A 24,901-nucleotide genomic window follows, 5' to 3' on the forward strand; every position below is an offset into this window, starting at 1 on the left:
TGCATCATCAGTGAGTCACAAGCCCCGGGAGGATGTATATCAATGCAAGTATCACAAAGCAGTTTCAACTTCATCATCAGTTGTTTTTCCCTCAGAATCCAGAGGCAGTTGGAGTTTCTAAGAAACTATAATCCAGATAATCTTAATGTAATATGTTCTGAATTATAAAAATTCCTATTATTACAATGTCTTAGGGAACTCACAGCTAATTCAACCAGATGCAAGATCAGCTTCATGTTTTATGAAAAACAGCAATTAAAACTATCTAAGAAGAGATTCAAAAGCACTTAGGCAGCCTTTTCCTGTAATTTTTGTTAATTTTATATATTTTTTCAGTTGTTTCAAAGAGCACAGAAGAGTATCTGGGAGCAATACCTACTCTGCTCCATGTTGAAATGTTAAAGTTACCAGATGTCCTTGATTCATCTTGGCAGTCCCCATGCGCTTTTCATCATTTGTCTCGTGGCAGAAGACACTAATTAAAATGAAACTGAGTCCAACTCCACACTCAGGACACTTTGTCAACTTTTGGCACCGCGGTGAAGCCAGGATTGTTTTGCTGTGGTGTGAAACAGCGAGCTGATGGCTCCGAGCCATGCTGGCATTTGTTTGTGAGAGGGAAAAGGTGGGGAAGCGTTCCTGTGAGGCTGGAGCGGGGAGCAGCCGGTGGCAGTGGGTGGTTGTGGGATCTCAGCACCTCAGGACTGAGGTGCCACCGAGAGCACCCTTGGGGGGCTCGGGAGTCCTGGAATGTTCCAGAAGTGTCTGGTGGCTGGACTTTGATCCTACACAGGAGACGACACCTGTATGAGGACAGGAGGGTTTCACCGGGGTGAATGGTGGAGGGATTGGTTAGTTAGAGAGTGAAACACAGGGTTTAGGATTTCTGTACAGGGGGGTTTAGAGAAGAAAGATGGAGGAATTGGGGTGTGTCCTGTCCTTCTTCTTCTTCTTCTTCTTCTTCTCCTCCATCTTCTGTGGTGATGGTGGCACTTTGGGATTGGTCATTACTAAAAGTGCACTGGGCAATAAGGGTGAAAGGTATTGGGGAAAAATGATAAATATTGTACACGTAACTTTGGGTATAAAGATAGGTGACCGCCCGGAGGGAGGGGAGTGTGCTCATGGCTGGCTGCTGAGCAGAGCTCTGTCAGGCCGAGAGAAAATCTTTTAGATAAACAATTAATAAACACAGAGACCGAGAAAAGAACTGAAGCCTCTTCTGTTCCTTTGATACGCGGGCTGCCCCAAGGCCACCCCGGGCCTTTCCAGGCCATCCAAACAGCCAAAAACCGGACAGGTGGTGGCAGAGGCAGGCAGGAGGCTCTGCTGGCCCCGTGGGGACACTGGGGTGCCCAGCTCCCCCAGAAGGAGCCACCCTGCCCAGCAAAGGAAGCTCTGAGCACCCACTGAGTCCCCAGAGCGTGTGCTCGGCGCTGTTACAGAACGTTTGGAGCGTTCAGGAACTCGGGGAGCTAAATTTAGAGTGCTGGCTGTGCTCTGGGTGTCGCTGGGTGCATGGTTCCTGCGGGATGGGAGAAACTCACAATTCCCAACATCCTGAGTCTCCATATTCTCCAGTCATATGGAGAATGAGGCCTGCACTTGATGTGAGAAGGAAACACAGGTATTTATATCATTTTAAACTTAATAACGTCGTTTTTTTGTTCTAAAAAAGAACATTCTGCAGTATTGTTTTGGAAGAAATCTGTTTCATTTTAGCCTTAAAACGATGCCTTCCTCTTTCTCATTTGCTGTTGAGTAATAAGCAGGGTTTGAACAGGCCTTGGGGAGGTGACCTGAATTGTATGGAGGGCAAAAAAGAAATGATTTTTAATTCTTTGTAACCCTTGGAAGTGGCTCCTGTGGGCTGACAAACAGAAGACAGGTAGGGCTCATGAAGAATGCTTTGACAATACCTGTGACACATGATCTGAGTTCAATGGCAAAAATCCAATGGTAAATGCCTCTTCAAAGTAGGGCTTCTTTAAAAAGTAGGGCTTTTGCAGTAAACCTGAATTAATTTTAGCAGCTCTACTCAGTTTTAATAATTCCAATTGCTTAAGACTAAAGGCAGCAGGAATTTGTAAGGAATACAGCAAGAGGACTCTTGTGGACAGAGCCAACATCCATCAAGCTGCAGTTCATTTTCTCAGGTTCAGCCTGGTCAACTGCAGCTTTGAAGAGCTCAGTAACTTCTGTCACCACAGTTTTACTGGCTCCTTGACCATAAAAAAGGCTTTTTAGGGTGTTTCTAATTACCAAAGTAATTCTCTCTTTTTCTTTCTCTTATTATTTTTTTTTTTAAGTTTTCGAGGTCAAGTCAGCTTTTCCAGATTAATAGTCAAAGATTATTCTGAAATATCCCCATCCATTGCAAAACATGGGATTTCAGGCCTGAATCCCACTTCCAGCTGTCATGGAAATTTCCAGTCCCATCCCAAAGGAAAATTCCATTTTCAGCCTTCCATTCAGACCCCCAGTTCAGGAAAGGGTGTGCTTTGAATTTGTGTTCCTCTCAAACCCCATTGATGCAGCTCATTCTAACTTCTTTCAGCAGCCTCAAACCCTGTGAATTAGCCACAGAACCTTGTGCTCATTTCACAAACTAATGAATGAATGGCTTTTAAAGAGATAGATTTATGTGATGTAATATATTTACTATCAAAATGTAGTAAGCAGTAAGTTTATCTAGGAAAAAAAAAAAAAGTGTTACAATCTCTTATTGACACGCTGCACTTTATAGACATTATTTTCTTGCTAAGGAGACAACTTGTTCTTTAGCCCAAAAGATTTTAATTTAGTAACATATATGATACAAAAAGAATTACTAAGTGAGTGTAGTTGTAACTGTGTTGCTAAAATTGCAGCAGTTCACGCTAAATAAATTAAGGGTATTAGAGGGATATGTGTCAGAAATTTAAACCTCCAAAATAATGGAAACTGAGCAAGCATTCAAACAGCAAATTCATGGCCTTTGAGACAAACATCCAGAGCCAATTAGAACCATCCATTGAGGTCTGTGGAGTTTCTTTTTTACATTTTATACATGTTATAAAATATTTTAAATATTTTAAAATATTTTAATCCCCCTTCTCGTTGTTTGAAACTGCAATGTGATTTTATTTATTTATGTTTTAATATCCCAATACTTCTTTGGCTCTGTTTAAATCAATGGCAAGCAATTCTTGCAAAAATGAGCAGTATTAGCTATAATTCTTGAAGTTTAGAAGTATGGTTTGATGGTTGAGAGAAATGGAATGAACAGAGCGCTGACATGGCAGCAGCACAACTATTCCAGAAGGGAAATAACAGTGTTTGAACTGTTTTGTTCAATTTGCTAAAATACAGACTTTTCTATGCATTATTTTGGCACATAATCTAACATTTTTACTGCTTGTGTGATGATGGGACTATTGGTTTTAATGCCATTTATTATTTCAACAGCTAGAGTTCAAACTGTGTCGAGCTCAGGCTCTCTCATGGATGTCACAGACATTTTTTCATAGAAATCCTTTCTTTCACATTTGTCCATCTTCTGGGAAGCAGAGCCCCAGAAGAAGAATGTAAACAATTGTTATCAGCTGCTGTGAAATGTAGCAGGTGCCCCTGTGATTGGCTCATCTTCCATGGGTACCATTAAAGGCCAATCACAGGAGCAGCTCAGGGACGGATTCCCTGCACACAGAACTTTGTTATTGATTCTTTCTATTCTATGCTTAGCTTAGCAGCCTCTGCAACTTCTCTTCTTATTCTTTTTAGTATAGTTATAATGTATTATATATCTTATATGAATAAATCAAGCCTTCTGATCAAGAAACAAGATTCTCATCCTTCTCTCACCACAGTGACCGTCTAAGGTCGCTGTAATACATGGATAGATAGTGGATATTGTAGGAATATTTCTTGCTTGTGGGAAGCAAGACAGGAGCTGACAGTTTAACAGTGGGTGCATTTGTGGGTGAAATTCAGTGCTGGGCAAGGGGCCAGTTGGCGGTGATTTCATTCTTCAGGAGAGAACACGCAGGCAGGCAGCTTGCAGCAGCCAAGGGAAGGCAGCTCCCCTGACCCCAATCATCGCAAAGGAGCGCATGGCCGGCAGCCACGAGGCAGCGAGGGCCCGGCCCGGGGACAGCGGGGGAAGCCGGGGCAGGGAGCAGCTGGCAGCGGCTGCCGGAGCCCCGCGGCTGCGGAGGAGGAGCAGCAGCGCCGGCCAGGCCGCTCCCGGCCCCTGCCAGCGCCACATTCCCCTGCAGCCCGGCTCCCTGCGGGGCTCTCAGCGCGGCCCTGCTGCTCTGGGAACACAGGCTGACCCCTAAATGAGCCTTGCTTGGTCGTATCCTATGCAAGCTGTTACAGCTCCAGAGCTCAGTCCCCAAGGGGACTGGGTGCCAGAAGCCAGCTCGCTCTCAGACCAAGGCCGCGGGTCAGCCCCTAGCAAGCAGGGAGATATTCAGCTCTTAGTGATTAGGCAGCTCTTGTGATTTCAGCTTTGCTTGCTAGGTAGCTTTTTCTTTGGCCTAAGGCTCCAGCAGACGGTAGAGAGAGGAGAAGCAGAAGACGCTGGCTGTTCCACGAGTATGGCTTTATTGCAGGGGTCCGTGAAGGGTCTCAGCTCTTCTTCTTCCGAGTTAGTAGGGGTACAGTATGCTACTTTTATACTCTTGGCCTGGATCCAATCTTGACTAATGGCAAAGGTGTTAGAGTGACCATAAGTGACCAATAGTAGGGTTTAACACAATATTGCCTTACATGGCTATAGGGATAAGGTACAAGGCGGATGTCCCTGGAGACAGGAAACTTCTTTGCTGCTGTGTCAGCATTCTATTCTCCAAGGGGCCCTGGCTAAACCTGAGGGGTTTACTACAGACCCCCTGCTTGCCGTCCTTTCAAACACTGTTATTTCCCTTCTGCAATAGTTGTGATGCTGCCATGTCAGCGCTCTGTTCTTTCCATTTCTCTCAACCATCAAACCATACTTCTAAACTCACTACATATCGTTGCCGGGCTTGCAAGGGTTCTTCAGGGGTGAAGAGATAGACGAGAATCTTGACTTCATTATCATTAGTAATTTATGATATATAATACATTAAGACTATACTAAAAGGAATAGAAAGAAAAGTTCAGAAGCTTGCTATGCTAAGAATAGAAAAGGAATGAATAAACAAAAGAGCTCTCTCGGATCTGTCCCAGAGAGAGCTTGGTCCCTGATTGGCCCTTAATTGTAAGCATGGAACATGGGCCAGCCACAGGTGCACCTGTTGCATTCCACAGCAGCAGATAACCATTGTTTACATTCTCCTTCTGGGGCCTCAGCCTTCCAGAAGAGAGAAAAATCCTAAAGAAAGGATTTTTATGAAAAGATGTCTGTGACAACATATATTTATTATAGAATTACCAGGTGCTAAAACAGTACTACACATCCTAAAGTGCCTTTCTAAAGAATTATTATCCTGAGCATGATCAGACAATCTCTTTGAAGAAGCTGGAGCACAATGACTTGCCCTTCCAACTTCTCTGTCTCCTTTTGTTCAGGACAAGGGTGGAGTTCAAAGGACTTCACCTTTGTTGTCAATCCATTAAATACCTGAGAATAAATCTGATCCTAAATTTAGTCCCCCTGTAAAATAACTGAAGGAACAGCAACTGAAATTGATCAGGAAAATGGTTGTTATAATTTAGATGTACTTTTCTCAGCTCTGCATTCAGCACTCAGGTTAGGGGCCAAATCTCCTTTGCACAAGTCAATCACTTTGTGGCTGACTCCAAGAGGAGACTGATTTCCTACCTTGAACCTTGGCTGCACCTTTGTACCTCCAGTTAAGCCATTTCTTCTCCATGTTCTCTCCAATTTACTCTAAGTAGAGGCTTGCTGGTTCCTCAGCACTTCATAATGGAAAAGGTGCAGAACACATCAAAACAGGAACAAATAAATTGTTATTTTCCCTGTCCAAACTAAAGAGTTTCAAAGCAGGACTCAGGGTTTGAGAATCCTCCCGTGACCGCAGTGTTTGCCTGTTGCCAAGGCCTGTGGTGGGATCTGCATTCTTCTTGTGGTGACAAAATAAGTTCCTCCACCACAAGTAAATGCCGTCCCCACAAAATGGAATAATTTCAAACTCAGCATGACAGTTAAAGCCCTTGGCTTTCAGCAAACTGGGACTTAAGCAGCAAATCAAACAACCCATTTTCTTTTTGATGCACTGCCATGAGGTTGGCTACTTAGAATCTCACTTTTTGTGCAGTAATAGAATTCTCTTCTGCCCCTCACTGCTGGGCATTGATGCTGTGACAGGCATGAGAATTCCAGGCACATATGGGAAAAAATCAACTTGCCATGGAAGATTTACTGGTGAGGCAACGGTCAAATTTTTTCTTTCTCTGCAATTCTGAGCCTGGAACAGCTTCCTTGTCTCCAGCAGATGAGAACGAAATCTGGCTCATTTAATCTAATTTTGTCTCCGCCAACAGATCCTTCTCTCAGTTCTGGTCTGCAGAGCTGATTTTTATAATAGCTTCAATAGGAAAAAAAGAGTGAAAAATTAAAAAATCTCAGCACAGAGAGCCTCCAATGTTTCCTCTGGACATTTTGTAACTCCCACTGTTAACCAGTAACTGTGCATCTTTTTTATTTGAATAACGATGCCCATAACACTGGAAGCTCTAACATTTACTCAGCCAAGACCATTTATCTTGTTATAACAGGATCAGCATCTCAGCTGGGGCTTCTGGATGCTACTCTACTACAAACAAAATTAAAACCACCAGTCAGCTGAAATTAATAGTATATGGGAGCCACACTGTTCCTGCGCTCACACACAGAAGGACGTGTGGAGGGTGTTAAATCCCAGCACAATGCACTGAGAGAAATGGATTTTTCCATAATTACCAAACCCCTCAGACAGCAGCTATCACCAGGATCCAGGAGAGCTCCTGAAAATATCGCTCCAACATTCCTAATGGATGGTTTTCCTCATGCCTACGTCGGCAAGAGCTGGGTGCCAGCTCCCCCCTCCTCCTGCACTGCCAGACGTAGGAAGGCTTTATTCCCAAACGGGAGCGTTTGCTTGCTGACATCACAAGCGCCAGGATCCTTTTGTTTGCCTGTGTCTCCTGCATTGAAATGTTTGTCTGAGTCACAGATCCCGCTGCCTCCCTTCCCCTATGTCATCCTGCTTGCTTCACAGCTTCTCCCTGACTCACAGTTTTTAAATTTTGACACAGCCCAGTTTGCTGCATGGCAACTCAATACTTTTCCCTTTAATATTTTATTATGTAATTTTTATCTAAACCCTATAATGATGCAAAAACCGCTGCTTTTTTTTTTCCTTTTTTTTTTTTTTTTTTTGAATAGGGAGATTTTATGACTCAGATTCAGCACCGAATTTAATTTCAAGGGAAAGTCAGTTTAGTGTACACTAAATAAAAAATTTAACATAGTGACTCCCACAACTTGAATTCTCCATTTAGCTGCTGGCTGAGTTTCCTCAGCTCTAACGTTACCGAGTGCTCTGCCAAAAGGGGTCATCTCTGTGCATGTGTACAAACACTTCCCATAATTGAAGTAATTACTATTTTGCAGTGCAGCACCTTTCTTCTCCTCTAATAATCTCCTTGATTTGTTTTCTCTTAATAAAAAAGAGGACAAAAAGCTGCTGTGCTTTCAGTGTAGATTCATTCTCTGGGTTTAGACTCTGGAGCTGCTGATATTGCTGGTGCCTAAGTCTGGGTTTCCCCTTTATTACAGCCATGAACAAAAGAGATCCTGATCACAGCAAGAAATGAAATGAAGAAGGTGGAAGCCATGGCTGTGCAGCAGTTTGGTTCAAGCCTGAGTCACGGTAAAATATTCCCTCTTACTGAGACAGGAACATAAAATTATCGTGCTGGATTAAATCCTTTGTCCTTCAGATGCAGCCTTTCATCTCTGTTGTTGGCACCACAGGATAAAGGAGAAGGTCAAAGCAGAGCTTTCACTGTCCTTGACCAAGGACTTTGCAGCAGGTGAGGGCTGAAGCCCCACTCTGGTGTAGCACTGAAAGCTGCATTTCCCTTCCAGCATGCACTGCCTGTGCCCTGCTCTGAGCCTGTGGAGAGCACAGTGCTGCATCCAAGCTCCTTAAAATTCAGGTACACACAAACTGATCCACATGCCTGTCACTAAATGTGCTGTGCTAGAGGCTCTCATTTCATTGTCTTTTTACCCAGTGTGAAAAGATGCAGTTGTGGCCCCCACATCCACCTTCCCCCCAAAAAAAACACCCAAACAAAAAAAGCCCCAGCCCCAAAGCTGAAGCTGCTCCTTATAGAAAACATAATTTTTATTATAAAAGTACAATTATGCCATACACAAAGGAATTTTGTGCCACAAAAATGTGCACATTGCAGTCTTAATATTAAAATAAAGTCCAGAGCAGGAACTGAAGTTGGGAATCTCTCGGGCTGCCTTCTGCTGCACGTCCACCCTGGCACTGCTCTCTGCAGGGTTTTAAGCTGACCCCACTGTGGGATCACTTTGGGGTGACTTTGGGGTGACTTTGGGGTCACTTTGGGATCACTTTGGGGTGACTTTGGGGTGACTTTGGGGTGACTTTGGGGTGACGTTGGGGTCACTGCTGCTTCTCCTCCTCTGTCCGGGGCCGTTTCCGAGGGTTGGGCTCAGTCCCTCCTGTGCTGGCAGTGCCAGCTGGAGGCTGCACATCTCGGAAGCCATGGGGCTGGAAGATGAAAGGGAAATGGTGTGCTAAGGCTTGTAGGGATAGAAAGCATGAGTAAGCAGTTCCCAGAAGATCAGAATAAGGATTGTGCTGCCATTTATTCGGGATGAGCAGCCACAGAATGTTTATAGACCAGGTTAAGCTCAGCACTGCAAACTTTACAACACATGTGCCAACTCATGTCTGCTCATTTTGTTTTTTAAAGATATTTTATTTTCACCAACCAGGCTATCACTTCCATTTTACTGTTTATCACCCCTATGGCTATGAAAAACTGCTTCTCTGTAAATTAACTTATGTTGCCTATTTAAATAAATCAAAAGACAAATCCATCAGCTCCCACAGAAGCAAGGAGATGACTGGATTAATTGCCTCAGTCATTTTCAGAAACAAAACTGTGAATTTCTACAACCTAGGATATTTTTGTTCCATGTACCTACTTAATGAACTGAAAACATCAATGAGACATTGTAAGAGAACAGCAGAGCTGAATCTGTCTCTAGACTGCAAAGACTGTTCCAGCATAGTAATTTATGGGACACAATGGGATGAAAACCTTTGACTGCCAAAAACTAAATGTAGAAGTGAAAACTACAGGCTGCTACTCAGGAGAGTGCTTGAAGTGATCTATCTGGCCTGGTACCACTTGTATTTTCTGTTACTGTAGCTCACAATTTAATTTTTAACCATTTAAAAATATGAAAGATCTCCAAGGCAGTTAGCTAAACATGCCATGGATGCAGATGGAGATGGTGTGTTGTGTGAAGCCTGCAACTCTCTGAATTCCCATCTCCAGACAAATGCTGTGCAGAGAGCACTGCTGACAGCTCAGTGAAGACTCAGTGCAGCCTTAGAGAGGAAAAGGCATTAACCAGAACACAAAATTGCTCTGCTGATCCAAAATGCTCAGGTAGAGACAATGTGGGGACCAGAGCATTTCAGGCACGCTGACATTTTGGGTTGGTGCAGGAGGAATGCAGGCAGAATTACCATCAGAGGTGACTCTTTCCAAATGCCAGCGTGTCCCACACCAAGACCAATCCTAAATCCCAACAAAATGTCTTGTTTAAATCTCCCATCCCTGTATTTCTATTTCTGAATGCCTCACCTCACCCAACCCGGGCTTTTTAAAGGAACAAACAGCAAGAGCTGCTACAAGGGCAGGATCTGTGCAACCCCTCTGCTATTTATAAGCAACTCAAGTGTTATTCTAAAGAGCATAATGGGGAATCTTCAAGTTTAATGTTTCACTACATCTAATCTCTGCCATTTCCCTGAGGCACAAAGGTGGATCTGCAGCCAAGTATCCACTTAATCCAGAATGCTGACTCCCAGTGAAAGCATTCCAAGGGTTAGAAAGGCCAGAACATAAAGCAGCCTGCCCAGGATGGATGTTTTGCACTTGGCTACAGGCAGGCACCTTGAAAATACAAGAATTTTGTGTATATTTGTGAGGTTTGGTAGTGGCTTTCAGATGGTGAGGATGTGGCTGCTGGAGCCAAGGACAAAGCTCAGTCTTTCATTTTGAATTGTTCCTTAATGTCCTCTGGATTTACACCCTCTGCAGCCAGACTGGCAAGGGTAGATGTGTTTATTACCTGAGCACTGCTCCCAGTGCTGGCCTGGCAGACCCTCCAGAGCTCAGGGAAACACAATTCTTACTTGGAATTTAGATCTTGTGTCTCTGTCTTTCACTATGAAATAATCAGGTCACATTCCTGGGAAATTCAGGTGAATCAGCCCAGCTACTTACTCCCTTGTGCATAAATCAATTTCCATTTCTATACTGTGCATTTAAGAATGAATCCTTATCAGCCTGTGGAAGAAGGGATTTCATGGCAGAGGAGTTCCACAGCCCCCTCAGAGTGGTGACTGGCTCCCGTGTGCTGGGAAGGACAGGATAAAAAAAGCCCAGAGCTCACTCATGAATTTACACATTTCATCAGCTCCTGGGTGCTGAGCAGCCACTTTGCCAATGATACCAATGCACCTCATCTGCACAATCCTAAGGAAATATTATTTTTTTAAATATATTTTTGTTTGCTGGTTGTACACAAATCTGACCTGGAAACACTGGACATGTATTGACATTTTTCAGTTTAACTATGGAATGAGAAATGGTAACAGCAAACTGTTACCAGACCTGGATTTCATGAAAGAAATGGAGATAATACAATTTTTTACTAAAAGAAATCCTCTGCTGAAGGAGTTCATCAGGATTAAGGGGAAAAAACCACAGGGATAATCTTAAATATTAACTAATCTTTGATCAGGATTCACTCTCAAGTCTATTTCAAGATAGTGTGCATTCACACAGAAGAGAGCATAGCTGTTTTATGGTGCTTATAAAAATGAAAGAAAAAGGCAATTAAACTGTCTGAGATAAAATCCATCTGTTTGTCAGCTGGAGGAAAAAGGACTCATATCACATGATCCAAACAACCTTGGCATGCAGTCCCACTTCCCCTTCCAGTCTTTATAAAAGTTTATATTTGCAGTGAATGCATTAATAGGTGAGGGGGAAAAAGCCTGATTTCTGTTTGAAAGTTTGAGGATCTCATCTGATGGCAGCATTAAAATCTGCAGAAAATGCTATGGCAACGTGTTTCCATGAGGACATGTAGCCAACAGTGATGGAATTGTACCTATGGATGTGACATCTGAGGAGGTAAGAACTGAGTGGTGCTGTCTTTTTAAACCTAAATACAGCTTAGACAGCATCTCTTCTCATTAATATGTATCTAAGCACTCCACAATAGGAAATAATCACAGGATTTAACTGGGGATGAAGGAGGACTCCAGCCATAAGCTGGAAGCTCCTTCTATGATGGGGACAGAAGAGAAAAATCTGTATATTGGCTGGGTGTAGGATAAACACAACGTGGGTTACACCACACAGAAAGCACAGATGGGGAAATACCCATGGAACAAAGCACTGGAGAGGCTCTGGAATATCAGGTTTAATTCTGGTCATCCTCATCCTAAAAAGATGAACTCAGCTGGAACAGATGCAAAAAGCCACCTGAGAAACCTCTCCCTACCTGAGCAGGGAGAGACAATGGTTCAGGTGCCCCAAAATGAAGCTCAGATTGTTCTTGGTAACTGCACTTAGGGCAAAAGTTAACTTCAGGGGCAGATAAAATAAACAGCACCAGCAGCAGAACAGATGGGGACAGGCTGCCTGAAAGTTTGGTCTGGAAATCAAAAGTATTTTAACTGTGAGTAGACAAAACGCTGGGTCACTTTTCCAAAGAGAAAAAGAGCAAATGATCCCAAAATCTGGAGCTACCCCAGTATAACCACCTCCCTTCAGAAGGCAGCTGGAAAGCAACAGCCAGAAAGAAGCAAAGGCCACTGTGAGATTTGGGTGAAATTCCTTTGCAGGTGACATTCCAGCTGGGAATGTCCCTCCCACAGGGACACTCACTGTGATCTCATAGGCTATGGTGGATTCCTTCTGGCTCGGTGACTTGTACAACGTGGCCAACCTGAGAAAACAAACCCCAGGTAATTATCATTAATTAATACAGTAATAAAAATTCCAAATAGCCCAGTGACCAGACCCAAGTTTTCCCACAGTACCAGTGGAATTCTTAGGGATGTATTTTCATATAGGTCATTCAAACTGTGGATTCCCATCCTTACATGACCTGTCAGCTCAAACACAATCTAGACCTACTAAAAAGAGTGAATGATTAATTAGCCTTGTTTCATCACAGTATCTGATGACATTTTTGGAGCAATATTCATCATGAATTAATTCCAAATGTCACTTTCTTAAAATGCAAACAAAAAAGGTTTTGAGCACACCTCTTCCCTACTCCATTAATCACTTGTTCTTTGCCCTCTCAAGGATGTGAGAGACCTTCAAGAATTCTTCAAGAATTCCAGCACTTCTAGGGAGGCTTTTTGCAGAGATTTCCCAAGCCTGTCAATATAACCCAGAGGCTGGAGATGTTCTATTTCTAAGCCTGCCCTTGCCACTGACACACAGCACAACCTTGAGAAAATAATTTCCCTTTTATTTCTCCTCTGACACTTCCCTGATTTGCTGCATTTAAACTCGAAGCAATACACCTTGATTTGTGTTCTACAGCAAATGCTTGCATAATATAGAGAGAAAATTGCACAGCAGCTGAAAGGAAAGGGGTTTTCAACCCTTGTCAGGGCTGCACCGTGCCCACCTCCCCAAAACTCACACTTACATAAGCCAATCCAGAAAGTGTTCTGCTCTCTGTAGCAAGACACCCTGCCAAAAATCCTGTTAATTATTTTCGGGGGGTTTTTTCCTCCCTGAGGTGCCTTTCTATTAGAGAGCACGTAATTACAGCCTGAGGAACGCTGCCACTTCACGTTAGCTACACAGGGAATTCCTCAGAACACTCAAATGCTGGGTTATACTCGACAAAATTGCCCAAATGTGGAGCTGCAGAAGCCAGGCTTTCACAAGAGCTCAGCTGGAGCCTCTGACTCAACAGGATCTTTCCTCCCAGCAAAGAGAACTCTCAGAATTAAGCTCTGACATTTTCAGGAGTAGAGAGAAAGGAGGAGACAGGTATCAAAGCGGCCAAAGCACATTTAAAAATTATTTTTAAAAAGGCAATGGATCCTCAAATGATCTTTGTGCCTCAATAACCTGATGTAAAACCAACAAAATCACAATGGAGCATCAGCCTGTGCAAAAATAAGACAGCATTGAGCTATTTCTGCTTTTACAATTGTATCCAGAATTGCTGTTTCTGCAGGCCCCACTGTACATTAACTGCAGATTTACATCAGTAAAAAAGCCAGGTTTGTCTCTCCTTGGCTTCTTTTCTGGAACCTCTATCTGCAGCCTTCCCAGCTCTGTTGCAGAAGAAAAAAAAAAGTTCTTTTCATATATAAAATTAACTTTTGTTCACTCTGTAATCATTATGTTGATGCAACTTGTCCTAAAAAGACTGTTAACTAATCAGTGATGTTAATTTAATTCCAAATTAAACAGCCTGCTGTAATCATCCTGCATTGCCTTCAAACTTAGAATTGAAAAACAAAACTCCCCAAGAAAGTGTCACTGCATTTTCCTTTCAAATTCAACAAGCAAAACACTGCACAACAACATTCTAGCACCACTTTTGCTCACTGTTTGCACAAGATTAGGGAATTGCAGCACAGCTCCTTAATCTCAAGCTGCTGCATGGTGATATTGCATAAAGGACAAATTTAACTGACCAGGAAAGAGAAATGACCTTGCAATATAAAGAGGGGAAAAAGAACCAGGAAACAGGGGAGTTCTCTGCAACAAAGAGAATTTCACCCTGGTTTTTAGAAGGTTCAACCCCTGAAGCTCAGGGTCAGCAGCCTGTCCTGAGGGTCACAGGCCAGGTGGCTTTAAAGCTTTCTTTGGCATCTCTGCCTTTGGACTGACTGGGGATGGAAACACTGAAGCAAAATAAAATTCTTCTCAAAGAAATTATAGTGGCTACAACCAACCATGGAGGAGTGGGAGGCTCTTTATAATGAGACTGTTGAAATTGCACTTCTTCAGAGTGGGGCATAAAAATCACTTTGTAACCCAGCAGCTCAATACTTGCACTGAGTCTGTGGCAAAAATTCACATTAAAATGAGAAGAGTTTTATTAAAAAAAAAATTACAACCCTATATTGCAAAATGCAGATAGAAAAATAAATTATTGTGTCTGAACAACTGCCATGAGGATGTTACACATTTATAAACCATTATAAATCTTGTCTGGAAGAACTCACCAAGAGGAGGAGAAGGAGCCTGACAGTTCAGCCCTCACTGAGACAATTCCTGAGCCTCAGGAGCCTGGCAGAGCAAGGCCAGGAGCCAAATTCAAACCTCAGCTTGGCCCCCATGGCCAGTTGGAAACATTCTCCAGTGCCATTCTTGTATTTTTGTGGATTTTCCTCCCATTTTCCCTCACCTCTGAGTGTTGTCCCAGTGGAAGATCAAACGGACGGTGGCAGCGTGTCCCCAGCTTTCTCCTGAGGAACACAAAATGACAGAGATCATTATCTCACAACACCAACATCAGCAAGCTGAAATGAAATTATTCTTCAAAACCACCCCATGATTAAAACAAAATCTGCCTTTCTTGCAGTGATGCATCACATCTTTTTCATACTTACAAGGAATTCACAACAAATAGACCTAAAAAAGGAATAACTTCTGCGGTCTGTGTGTTTTACAGAAATCTTGATGCAATGCTTCCATATTTCAGAAAATATGAAAAATTTGAAAATATAGAAATATAGAAAATATGAAAATATAGAAAAAATTAATGGATGCCCAATAAAGGACAGGTGCTAGACAAGCAGAAAACAGAGGCAGCTTGAAGAAGAGATTTGTCTAATTACTACTGAAGAAGTCTGGTGAGGAGGTCTAAATCCTACTCCAGAGCTGTGATATTCTGTCTCTCAGGCATAATTATGAGCAAACATCAGTCCCTTTGGGATGGCAGCTTTGGGAGAAAGTCAACCATTATTAAAGCATTAAGGGTCCCTGAAGCAGTTTTCTGCTTCTGACAGCAAAATGCAAAATAACCAAAAGCAAGCAGCAGGGAGGTGTGGTGGAAAGAGAGAAGGAAATTTAGATTTTTATCCTGCTCCAGGGGTCAGTCCCAATGTTTCAGCTCACACCTGACCACAAGTCAATGGACAGACATTTTATTGGGTGCTTTTTCCTCTGTTTATCCATGTCAGCACTCCAAAGATGGATTGCATTTTAAACCAGCCAAGTTTCCCCTGCCCACCTGCTCTTTGCTGTCCTCCCCTCCCTGCCCCCTGTGCTCTGGTATTTATTACAGCACAGAGAAGGAAAAAATAAAATGATCCCACTGTAATGAAGACCTAGACCCTTTAGGCATCTTGCCAGAGCTTGCTCCACTACATCTGAGTTGAGATTAAAGATTTTGGCTCTCTCAGAGATGGCTCTGAGGCAGAGATCAAAACACATTTTACAATGGCTACAAATTCCACACCAGCAGATTTCCAGCTGCACTGAATATGTGTGAAAAATGCTACTGTAAAATGAGATATTTCGGAGTTGAACTGCCTGTAGATTAATATTTGACCTCCTTTCTAAATATATTTAGTAGAAATGTCTAGGAACACCCAGCTTAGCTACCACAAGTGGGAAAGAAAGCTGTCCCCTTCATAAAGCTCCTGAATTAATACCTTGCAGCATCTGTGCTTTTTCTTACTTTTTTTTTTCCCTCATAATTAAGATCTTCCCTTCTGCTCAGGAGCTGAATAAGAGTTTAGAGATTAATGCTTTCATGGAAAAGCTGTTTCTCAGGCTTAGCAGTCAATGGCAGGAAAAACCCAATTTCGTGATTTTACTTGGGGGTTTGCTGCTGACCCCTCCCTCAAGTTTTGGCTACACCAAACCATGGAGGAGTGGGAGGTTCTTCAGCCTTTATGATGAGACTTTTGAAACACCATCTTTCCAGAGCAGGGCATCAAAACCACTGGGTTAAATATTCTCCCAACTGGTACCAAGTTGCATTTTTGGAAGAGTTCACACTGCTGAGTTTAACAATGCTGTGGTCACACAGGCTGGGGAGAGGCACAGGCAGCTCCACAGGAGGTCATGTCAAATTAATTGTTTGTGAAAGAAAATATGCACAAGGCAAGGCAGGATAGCTGGGAATTATAAACTGCCCTGAATGTCTTCACATTCTTTACTGTCCCCATGACTCAATAAACACAACAGCTCCCAAACAATGCTGGCCAGTGAAAAAAGACAGACTCTATTAGCTTTAATTGAGTTTGTAGCCAGAAAGGCTGCCAAAAATAATCCATCAGAGAGCAAGAGGCAAAACTGACAAAAAGGGTCAGATCCTGGGAGCTGGGTCTGCCTGCACAGCTCCAAATTCCACATTCTGCACATTCCTGCAGGAGATGGGCTGTGTTTGTTCATTTTACTCTCTATCTCTGCCAAATGGTTTGGTGCCTCTACAGACTCTGGGAACATCTTTGCCTTTGTACTGTCCCCTTCCCTCTCCTCTCCAGAGCAAGGGAATCATTACTTGGCTCACAGAAAATGAAGAATTTGTGCCCTTTAAGTGAATCATAAAATAATGCAATGCTACAGCCTGAAATAAGATTGAAATGCTGAACTTTTCCTTAATTTGTAGAAATCTCCACTTCAGAACTGTTTTATTTTCCCCTGTGACTGCAGCAGAAAGGCATGGATGAGGTATCTGCTCATTACAGGGCAAAATTGAGCAGCCTGCAAAAAAAAAATCTTTAACCTGGCTCAGGGCAGGCTGTGCCTGAGGATCCCCCACAGAACCTCCCTGTATATCATAACTGCAGAGAATTCCAGTGATACAGCAAATATGAAATGCCTTTGCAAATAATTAATGGGACACGTTCAAGGGTAATGGGCAAATAAACAATTTAAACTGTTTGGGAGAGGCACTGAATGGTTCTCAGGGAATTTAGGGAATTGCAGCTGAGTTTGGGGTATGCAACCATTAAGCTGGGTTCTTTTTTGAGTCATTTAACCTTCTCCTCACCACATCCCTGCTAGAGCTTTACAGCTCCCAGGTACATTTTTGGATGATTTCTCTTTGTACATGAAGCCAAAGGAAAGGAACTCATATATCAATTTTCAACTCAAAGCTCAACACTTACCTAAAGCAGGTACCAGTGTGGAGTGGCTTTGTCCAATCCTTGTTGTCATTTGGTTTGTCAGAACTACCTGAAAGAGGAAACAGAAGCAAAAAAAAAAAAAAAAAAATTAAATCTCCTGGAAATCAGCTCACTGGTGGGAGGGAAGAGAGGGAATTTTCAAAAAAGCTTTTGCAGTTACTCAGGCAAAACTCTTGGCAACTGTAACGAGGAGAAACGGTGAGGGTGCCTCATCTTTTCAAAACAAATTAAGAGTACCCTGCAAAATGTATTTCTGGTTTGAATGGGAGATTTCTTTCATTCAAGACTTTAAAGAAATCTCAGTTTCTCCCTCCCCAAGGGAGACAAGCTCCACACAATTTATTTATCCCCCAGCATTTGTCCTAAATGCTGTTTGGATCTATGTTTAGCTGCAGCTGACTCGCACTGGCCGTCCATGAGGAGCCAGCCCTCAGTCCCTGGGTAAATGAACTTGGTGCTGCTGCTCCCAGGGTGCATTATCTGGTGATTAACTGAATTCCTGTGCCTTGTAGTCTAAAAATGCACAAGTGGGTACAAGACAAAGCAGAATGGAAGTGAACAGACAGAGCGGGGGAGTGTTTTCGCAGCCCCAATCACGGGTGGGAGGCTCACAGACAGTCTAGGTTACATCCCTGGCAGAGGAGGGGGTGGCTGAGACAGAAAAGAGCCAGGAATATTAATGACAAAGTTCATTAAAAATGAAAAATTGTACCCATCTAAGACCTTAGAGAGTTCCATTGTTTGACATGCTCAGAGGATTCTTGCTTTGGTAGTTCAGGAAAGTGTGTGAGAGCAAAGAGTTCCACTGAGCACAGCCTGGAACATCCCACAGCTGAGAGCCCAGCACGGATATTGCACATTTCAGAGAAGTAACTCATCCCAAGTGCATGGTAACAGCCCCAAATAGGCTCCTCATCCCCCTGCTGGAGAAGGGCTGGGCATCCTGACTCCAAGTCCAGCTTTAGGATCTGACTTCCTTCCATATTAGAGCATCCAGAGCTGCCTGACAAGCAATCCCTGGCATGCAGGCTGGATTTAGCCTGCTCACAGCTCATGGAACTAACTCAGACACCACCAACGAGAGGGCAAATCCTGAAGCTCTGACTCCTTTAGCAAGAGTTTATTTATTTATTATATTTGAACTAAAGTTCTGCCTGGTTCAGAAGAAATGATTTATAGATTTTATCCTTGACCAAAATAAAAAATTGTCCAATGACAGCAGCTGCTGTTCAAGGTCACCAGGTACCAAAGTGTGGGGGAAAGCCCTCAGGAAACCTGAGGCTGAGCAGACCTTGGAACATCATCTCCCTGGTGCCCAGAGCAGCAGGAAGGAGCTCCACAGCTCATGTCAGGACACTTTGGCAATGCTGGGCTCTTCCCCTCCCACAGCTCCCAGAGGAAGCACAAGAGGAGTTTTATTTTTAGCAGCTCGGAACAAAAGCACAAACTGTGGGTGACAAGGTCACGAGTCACCTGGACACCGTTAGAGACACAAGCACCATTTTGAGGGCTGGGGAAGCTCCAATTCCTGAACAATGCTTCTCTGAGCTGTCAGAGACTTCCAAAACAACTTCTGGAACAGCTGCAGCTTCCCAGTGCCATCTGCTGGCTGTGGCTCTGCTGCCTCCAGACCGTCTGTGACGTAAAACAATGCCCAGCAAGGAGCCTCTGGGTTTCCATGGATGCCAATCCAGCAGATAAAGTGGTTTTCCTCCCTAGGAATGCTAATGTTTATTTTTAAACAGAGAGTGGAAAGTTATGTTGGAACTGCTGAATGTTCCCAGGTATTTTTGTAGGTAAAGTCGCCAGAGGAGAATTCCTTGTCCAACCAAATCACTGGAGATGATGGCATTAGAAATGCTGTGCTAACACTTAATTAAGGATGCTATTGATGCAAATTTCACTTATTTTGGCAAGTGTAGGAATTTCCCACCTTTTAGGTGTTTTGCCTTTGTGACCCCTCTATATTCACCAACTAAACTGGCAAGAGTGAATGCAGAGGCCGTTACTGCAGAGGGCATTACTGCAGTTTGATGCTGCTATTTACAGACACATTTCCTTAATTCTTTATAAAAAATAGTATCATATTTTGGGCTGGAGGGCTGCCCTGCACTCACAGCTGCCCTGTGCTCGTTGGCTGTGATGATGAGCTGCTGGGCCAGCCCGTTGAGCAGCCGCGTGCGCAGCGCCAGGTCCTCAAAGTCGTGGCGGAAGGGAAAGGCAATTCCATCAATCACCACCAGCCGGACCTAAAGGCAGCAGAAAAGATCAAAAACTGTCATTACCACCCTATAAAAAATGACAACAAACAGCAAGAGTTGTTTGTAAGTGCACTGGAATGTTTTGTTTCATCCTTAGGTGAACACGACTGGCAAAGCTGGGCTTGAAGCCTTGCAGAGGAGAAGCTGGAGAAAATAATCATTAAACAGCAGAACTGTTCTTCAGTGAGCTCGCCACAAACAGCAATTAATTCACCTTCTCCCTCAAAAATGAAATCCAAATCAGAATCAGAATTCAGGCTCTCTGGAGGCACTGCTGAGATAACTCAGCTGTTATCAGTGATCTGCCTTGGAAACACAGAGTTTAACAGATGCCTGAAGATATTCCAGGCACACTGCACTGGAGCTGAGGATCTATCTTGCCTCAAGATGTTTGCTTTGCTGAATTATTTCTTTTGTAGCAATCATTAGCTGAAGTCAGAGCACGCTGCAGCTGCTGGCTCATCACCCTCAAGACACTGTACAAACATTAGTCTGGGATTTTGATTTATTCTAACTTCATTTGTTGTGGCTGTTTTGATGACCCAAGTATGAAATACAGGAGGGAGATGGATGGTCTAACAGTGCCTGTATATTCAGATGTCACTCAAATCCTTGGTGTCTACAAGTTCCTGCATTACTGCACAAGATAACAAAGTGGAAACAACACAAAAATCCTGATTTTCTGCATTACTGATTTAACTCATTACTGGGAAGCCTCTTTATGACTGGAACATACAAACCTGCACTGACATCACTGTGGAATGGTCCTGGGCCTCCAACTGGAAAAACCCTCTTAATTTGCAAAAGAAGATTAAATAGTTGGGATTAAAAGAAGACATTATTGTATTCTCATTTCCCCTCCTTCCTACAAATTCTTTTCCACGAGTCTGTACATTCTCCTCAGGTATCATTTCTTTAAGAACAATGAGTTTAACAGCATAAACATGACTCATGCTAGACAGGAATGTATAGATGGTTATATAACTTGGCTATCACAATTATGTCCAGGTAGGATGCAATTTAGTTAAATTTCTCTCAGAGAGCAGACAGGAAAACCTAAAGTATTTAAAGTGTAAAGAGAGCTTGGTAACACCTGTCTTGTCCATGCCAGCTTGGCTCTAGCAGACCTTAAATAATTAGGTTTTTTACCACAAGAATATTTGCTAACAGTCTTTCTCATATTATTAACAAGATCTCAAACTAATTCATATTTCCAAATGGCACATTTAGACCTCTAACTCTACATCTTTCTTATCTCTAAGAACAACTTTTTCTCTCTCCTAAAAACCCTGAAATCTGGAGGCTTCCTGTGGTCCCAGACTGGGCTCCAGAGGGACCAGACTAATTTTAATAATGAGAGCTGGACTGCAATGAGCAATCTGCCAAATCACTTCTAGCCCATCCAAGGAATCAGCAGAAGGTCTTGTGGTTCTCCTGCAACCTTCAGCACTTCAGGCTGCAGGCCAAGGCCAGATAATCAGCACAGATGGATCCAGGGAGCTGCAGCCCAGTGGAACTGTGCTAATGAAGCCATGTACTTTCCACAAGAGCAAACACAACAGGGCACCGTTAGTACCTGGCAGGGAAAGGGGAATACCAGACTACACTGAGGCTCCCATCTGTGTTTTCCAGAACACCACAGCTCCCATCAATGAAAAATTTTGGAATATGTGCAAAAGACATTCTAATCCAGCACTGATTCGTGCTCTGATGGAACAAGGCACAGTCATACTTCCCAGATCCTGACAGGGAGTGATCTGCAGTGCAGAACCCAGAAATCTGGAGGGGAGGTGGTGAAAATCTGCCTTACAATAGCATTTCTCTAAGACATTAGGTACTAAGAAACTTTCTGGCTGCAGTCCACCCAAGAGTCAAGCTGCAGGCTCTGGTTGCTTGTAGCAACAGAAGATGCACTAAAAAGAGGAGTCACTTGGATGGTGCAGGATATTTCTGGTCCTCAGTGATCTTTTAGGGCAAAAAAAGAGGCACCACAGCTTTCTGATGCCCCCCTCATGGTCAGCACACCCCCCTGGCTGGCAGGCTCCTCTGCAGAGCAGTTCTGTGCTGATTCACAGCTCAGTGCTCCCAGAAATGGAACATGTGGCAGCACAGACCCAGTGTCCTCAGCTCAGAGTGGAAATTCAGGAGGATGGCAAAAGCAAATTACTCTTGAGAGAAACTGGGATGGGAACGAAAAGGCAAACAAGCAGAAGGCTTTACATTTGTACTCTGCCATCAGCCAATGTTTTACTGCCAAGCTGACGAGGTACCAAGGTGTTTACTCCTGCTACTACAGCAGACAAAAACTCTTGGGTGTGAAGATGAGTGACACCTCCTGACAAGCCTCACCTTGGAATGCTCTGCCAGGAATTCTGGCAGGAGGTAGACCTGGGCCAGCAGCTCTGTGTAGTCACGACAACGGAAGCAATAGATGTGAGAGAGGATATTTTCCACAGAGAAAGTCTCCAAAGCTTTCCCATGATCTGAGAACAAAACAAACAGACGAGTAAATGAGTCAGGAGTCGGTACGAGCATATTGTTACTTTCATCATCCCACCAAAGCCTGCCCTCCACACATAGCAACAGCAAAGCCCCCAGAAACAGAACAGGCAAGGTAAGGAGTGTAGAAACATATTTTCCATCTGGCTTGAAAGTCAGCAAGGTGGGGAGCAGATGCCATCCCAGCATTTGCACACAGACACGCTGGAGCCTCCAAGGGAGGCCTCCAACAATGAAAAATTTATTTCTGAAGCAAGAACTTCTCCAGTAAATCATCTTCAAGCCAGAACGCCACCAGAGGACATCAGGGACTATTAATCATCCCTTGTTTAATATACAGGCAGTACCTCATTTAATACACTGTCTCTTTAGCTCAGTTCAAACAGAAGTTTGGTGCATAAATTCTCCATGAGTAACACAAAAGTTGTGTCCTTATCCCCAGGAGATGGATGACTTATAGAAGAGATGTTATTAAAAGCAGCCTGGCTATATTGACTTTATGGAGGAGCTGAATTCCAGCTATGGTTTTACACTAAGGGCCTTCAGCAGCAACATTGCCTCACAAAATTCTGCTGTTCCTCTTTTCTTTCTCTACCTGCTCCTGTGTTTTGAAACAAAACACTCAGTTTTGCTCAACAGGTGCAAATATGACCAAAAAGATGCTGCAAATATGATCATTAAGGTGCTAAAAAATTGGAAGAAAAAGAGGAAAGGAGGAAGATCAAATATCAAAATCTAACATGCCGCCTAAAACCCCCAAGACCAAAATGTTCACAAAATCAACATGTAGAAAACTAATTCTTTTTGAAGTAGCCCAGCCCAGTGTGCTCCAGACACAGATGTAGTTCAGGGTTTGATCCACAGAGGTGACAATAAAAAGCTGTCAGCAAACACTCCAAAAGTAACACTGCAGCCTACGAGCCACTTGTTTCACTCCATCCTTGCCTCCCCCAGAAAAGAAATGACTTGGCAACCTACCCTCTTCTTGCTGAGCCTCAGCAATGAGGTGGCAGTGCTGCACACAGGCAGCTGCAATGTCCACCACTCTGTCCACCATAAAACTGCCCTCGGTGTCAATGAACACAGCTTCTCCAGCAACGCCCCCAAAGCACTCGGGGATCTGGACATCCACTGCCAGCTGCATGCTGAGAGGGGAAACAGAAACAGAAATGAATATCTGCATCCCAGAGCTGTCCCTGGGAAATAGGAACTGAGATCTGATACGGGAAACAGAAACAGAGATCAATCTCTGCATGCCAGAGCTGTCCCTGCTCACTCCTGGAGTGATATCCCTGCTGAGGAATACACAGGGAGCAGTAGAACCATTATTGTATTTATAATGCTGGAGAAGAATCAGAGATTGAAGTCAGACAACAAGAAAAATGGGCTCATTTCACAACTGAGTGGAACAAAAAGTGACTCCTGGTTGCACACAAGGCACGGGACAGTGAAATACCACAGCTGGGTTTTGCCAACGCCGGGTGCCCCGCAGATCTCGGTGATTTTTGTCAGCTGCACTCCACCTCCCAGGATGTTGTCCAGTGCTGAACAGAAGGTGATGATGAAGCCCTGGGTTTGCTCTTCTTCCAGGAGCTCCAGGGCTGTGCATTTCCTGGTGGCACCTGATCCCCCAGCCGTCCTTGCTGTGTCCCCGTGGCATTCCTGCCTCACCACCTGCAGCGCTTCCAGCGCCTCTTCCCTGGAGATTCCAATTTCTAGAGAAGCCAAAAGCACAAAACACCACTTTTATTTTATAAGCACTGACAGCATGACACAAAATGACCCATGTTCACTCTGTTAGGACAACATGCACACAGCTCTGGCACTAATGATGAGATCTTCAAACTGTTATTGTCATACATTATGAAACTATAGATAATCAAAATCCCAGACTGGTTTGGATTGGAAGGGGCTGTAAAGACAACCCAGTTCCATCCTGCCATGGACAGGGACACATTCTACTGTCCCAGGTTGTCCAAGCATCATCCAGCCTGGCCTTGGGCACTGCCAGGGATCCAGGGGCAGCCACAGCTGCTCTGGGCACCTGTGCCAGGGCCTGCCCACCCTCCCAGGGAGGAATCACTACACACTCCTGGAAAAAGGCAATTTTCTAACTTCAAACAGGCTTATTTTGTTTAAATCACCTAGCAAAAAGAAGAGGAAAGCTGGGGAAAGAGGAGGGATGAGCCTAACAGAATCCCTCTGCTTTCCTGCATCCCATTTCCATCCATCAGTGTCAGCTGATCTTTTACCAGAATCCTCTATTTTTTTTAATACTATTCACTGTGCTCATTTCCCGGAAGCCTCACTGGGACCTGAACGGAGAAGGGGAAGGGCCCGGAAGATCCCGGGGAGGCCCCGCGGGGCCGAAAGCCGCCGGTACCTTTGCTCAGGCCGCAGGGCCCGGTGTCCAGCAGCTCCTGCGCCGTCTGGAAGCCGGCGGCGGCGAGGCGTGCGCGCAGGGCGGGGGCCAGCGGCAGCGTGCCCACCTCCCGCTGCATGAGGGCACCGCCACCGGGACCCACCGGCACCAGGCACGGCCCGGATCGCTCCGGACACGCTCCGGACACGGCTCGGACACGGTCCGGCCGCGTACAGGGAAAGCGCTCGCTCCCGGCCCCGCCCTCTGGCCCCGCCCCTCACGGTTTGGCCCCGCCCCACCCGGGCGCGAAGCGGGAGCGCGGTGCTCCCGCGCATGCGCGCTGGCGTTCCCGCGTGTCGGGGCCGTTCGGGCGGCAGGTGAGCGGTGCCCCGTGGGCCGCG

General features: G+C 44.3%; 2 protein-coding genes across 4 annotated transcripts in view; one reads left to right on the top strand and one right to left on the bottom strand.

The window, feature by feature from the left end:
* Positions 1-209: 209 nt before the first annotated feature.
* RAD51C (RAD51 paralog C) lies at positions 210-24,655 on the bottom strand. Of its 3 annotated transcripts, none has more exons than XM_074557068.1 (9): positions 24,522-24,655; positions 23,595-23,853; positions 23,117-23,283; positions 21,989-22,122; positions 19,496-19,627; positions 17,361-17,427; positions 14,645-14,705; positions 12,145-12,205; positions 210-803 (listed from the first exon to the last, which is right to left on the bottom strand). In XM_074557068.1, exons 1-9 carry the CDS (start codon positions 24,637-24,639, stop codon positions 786-788), a joined length of 1,017 nt encoding a protein of 338 aa, XP_074413169.1. In that variant the 5' UTR covers positions 24,640-24,655; the 3' UTR covers positions 210-785. The 3 variants fall into 3 exon arrangements, with proteins under 3 accessions (XP_074413169.1, XP_074413170.1, XP_074413168.1); XM_074557069.1 differs by lacking the exon at positions 210-803 and adding an exon at positions 5,313-6,515; XM_074557067.1 differs by lacking the exon at positions 210-803 and adding an exon at positions 8,301-8,717.
* TEX14 (testis expressed 14, intercellular bridge forming factor) overlaps positions 24,638-24,901 on the top strand; it is a 44,513-nt gene continuing 44,249 nt past the window's right edge. Inside the window, exon 1 of the mRNA XM_074557059.1 lies at positions 24,638-24,877. Coding sequence (XP_074413160.1) covers positions 24,638-24,877 — 240 coding nt within the window. The remainder of the gene's footprint in view (positions 24,878-24,901) is intronic.

Source organism: Zonotrichia albicollis, chromosome 22 (assembly GCF_047830755.1).
Source record: "Zonotrichia albicollis isolate bZonAlb1 chromosome 22, bZonAlb1.hap1, whole genome shotgun sequence".
Classification (NCBI taxonomy): domain Eukaryota; kingdom Metazoa; phylum Chordata; class Aves; order Passeriformes; family Passerellidae; genus Zonotrichia; species Zonotrichia albicollis.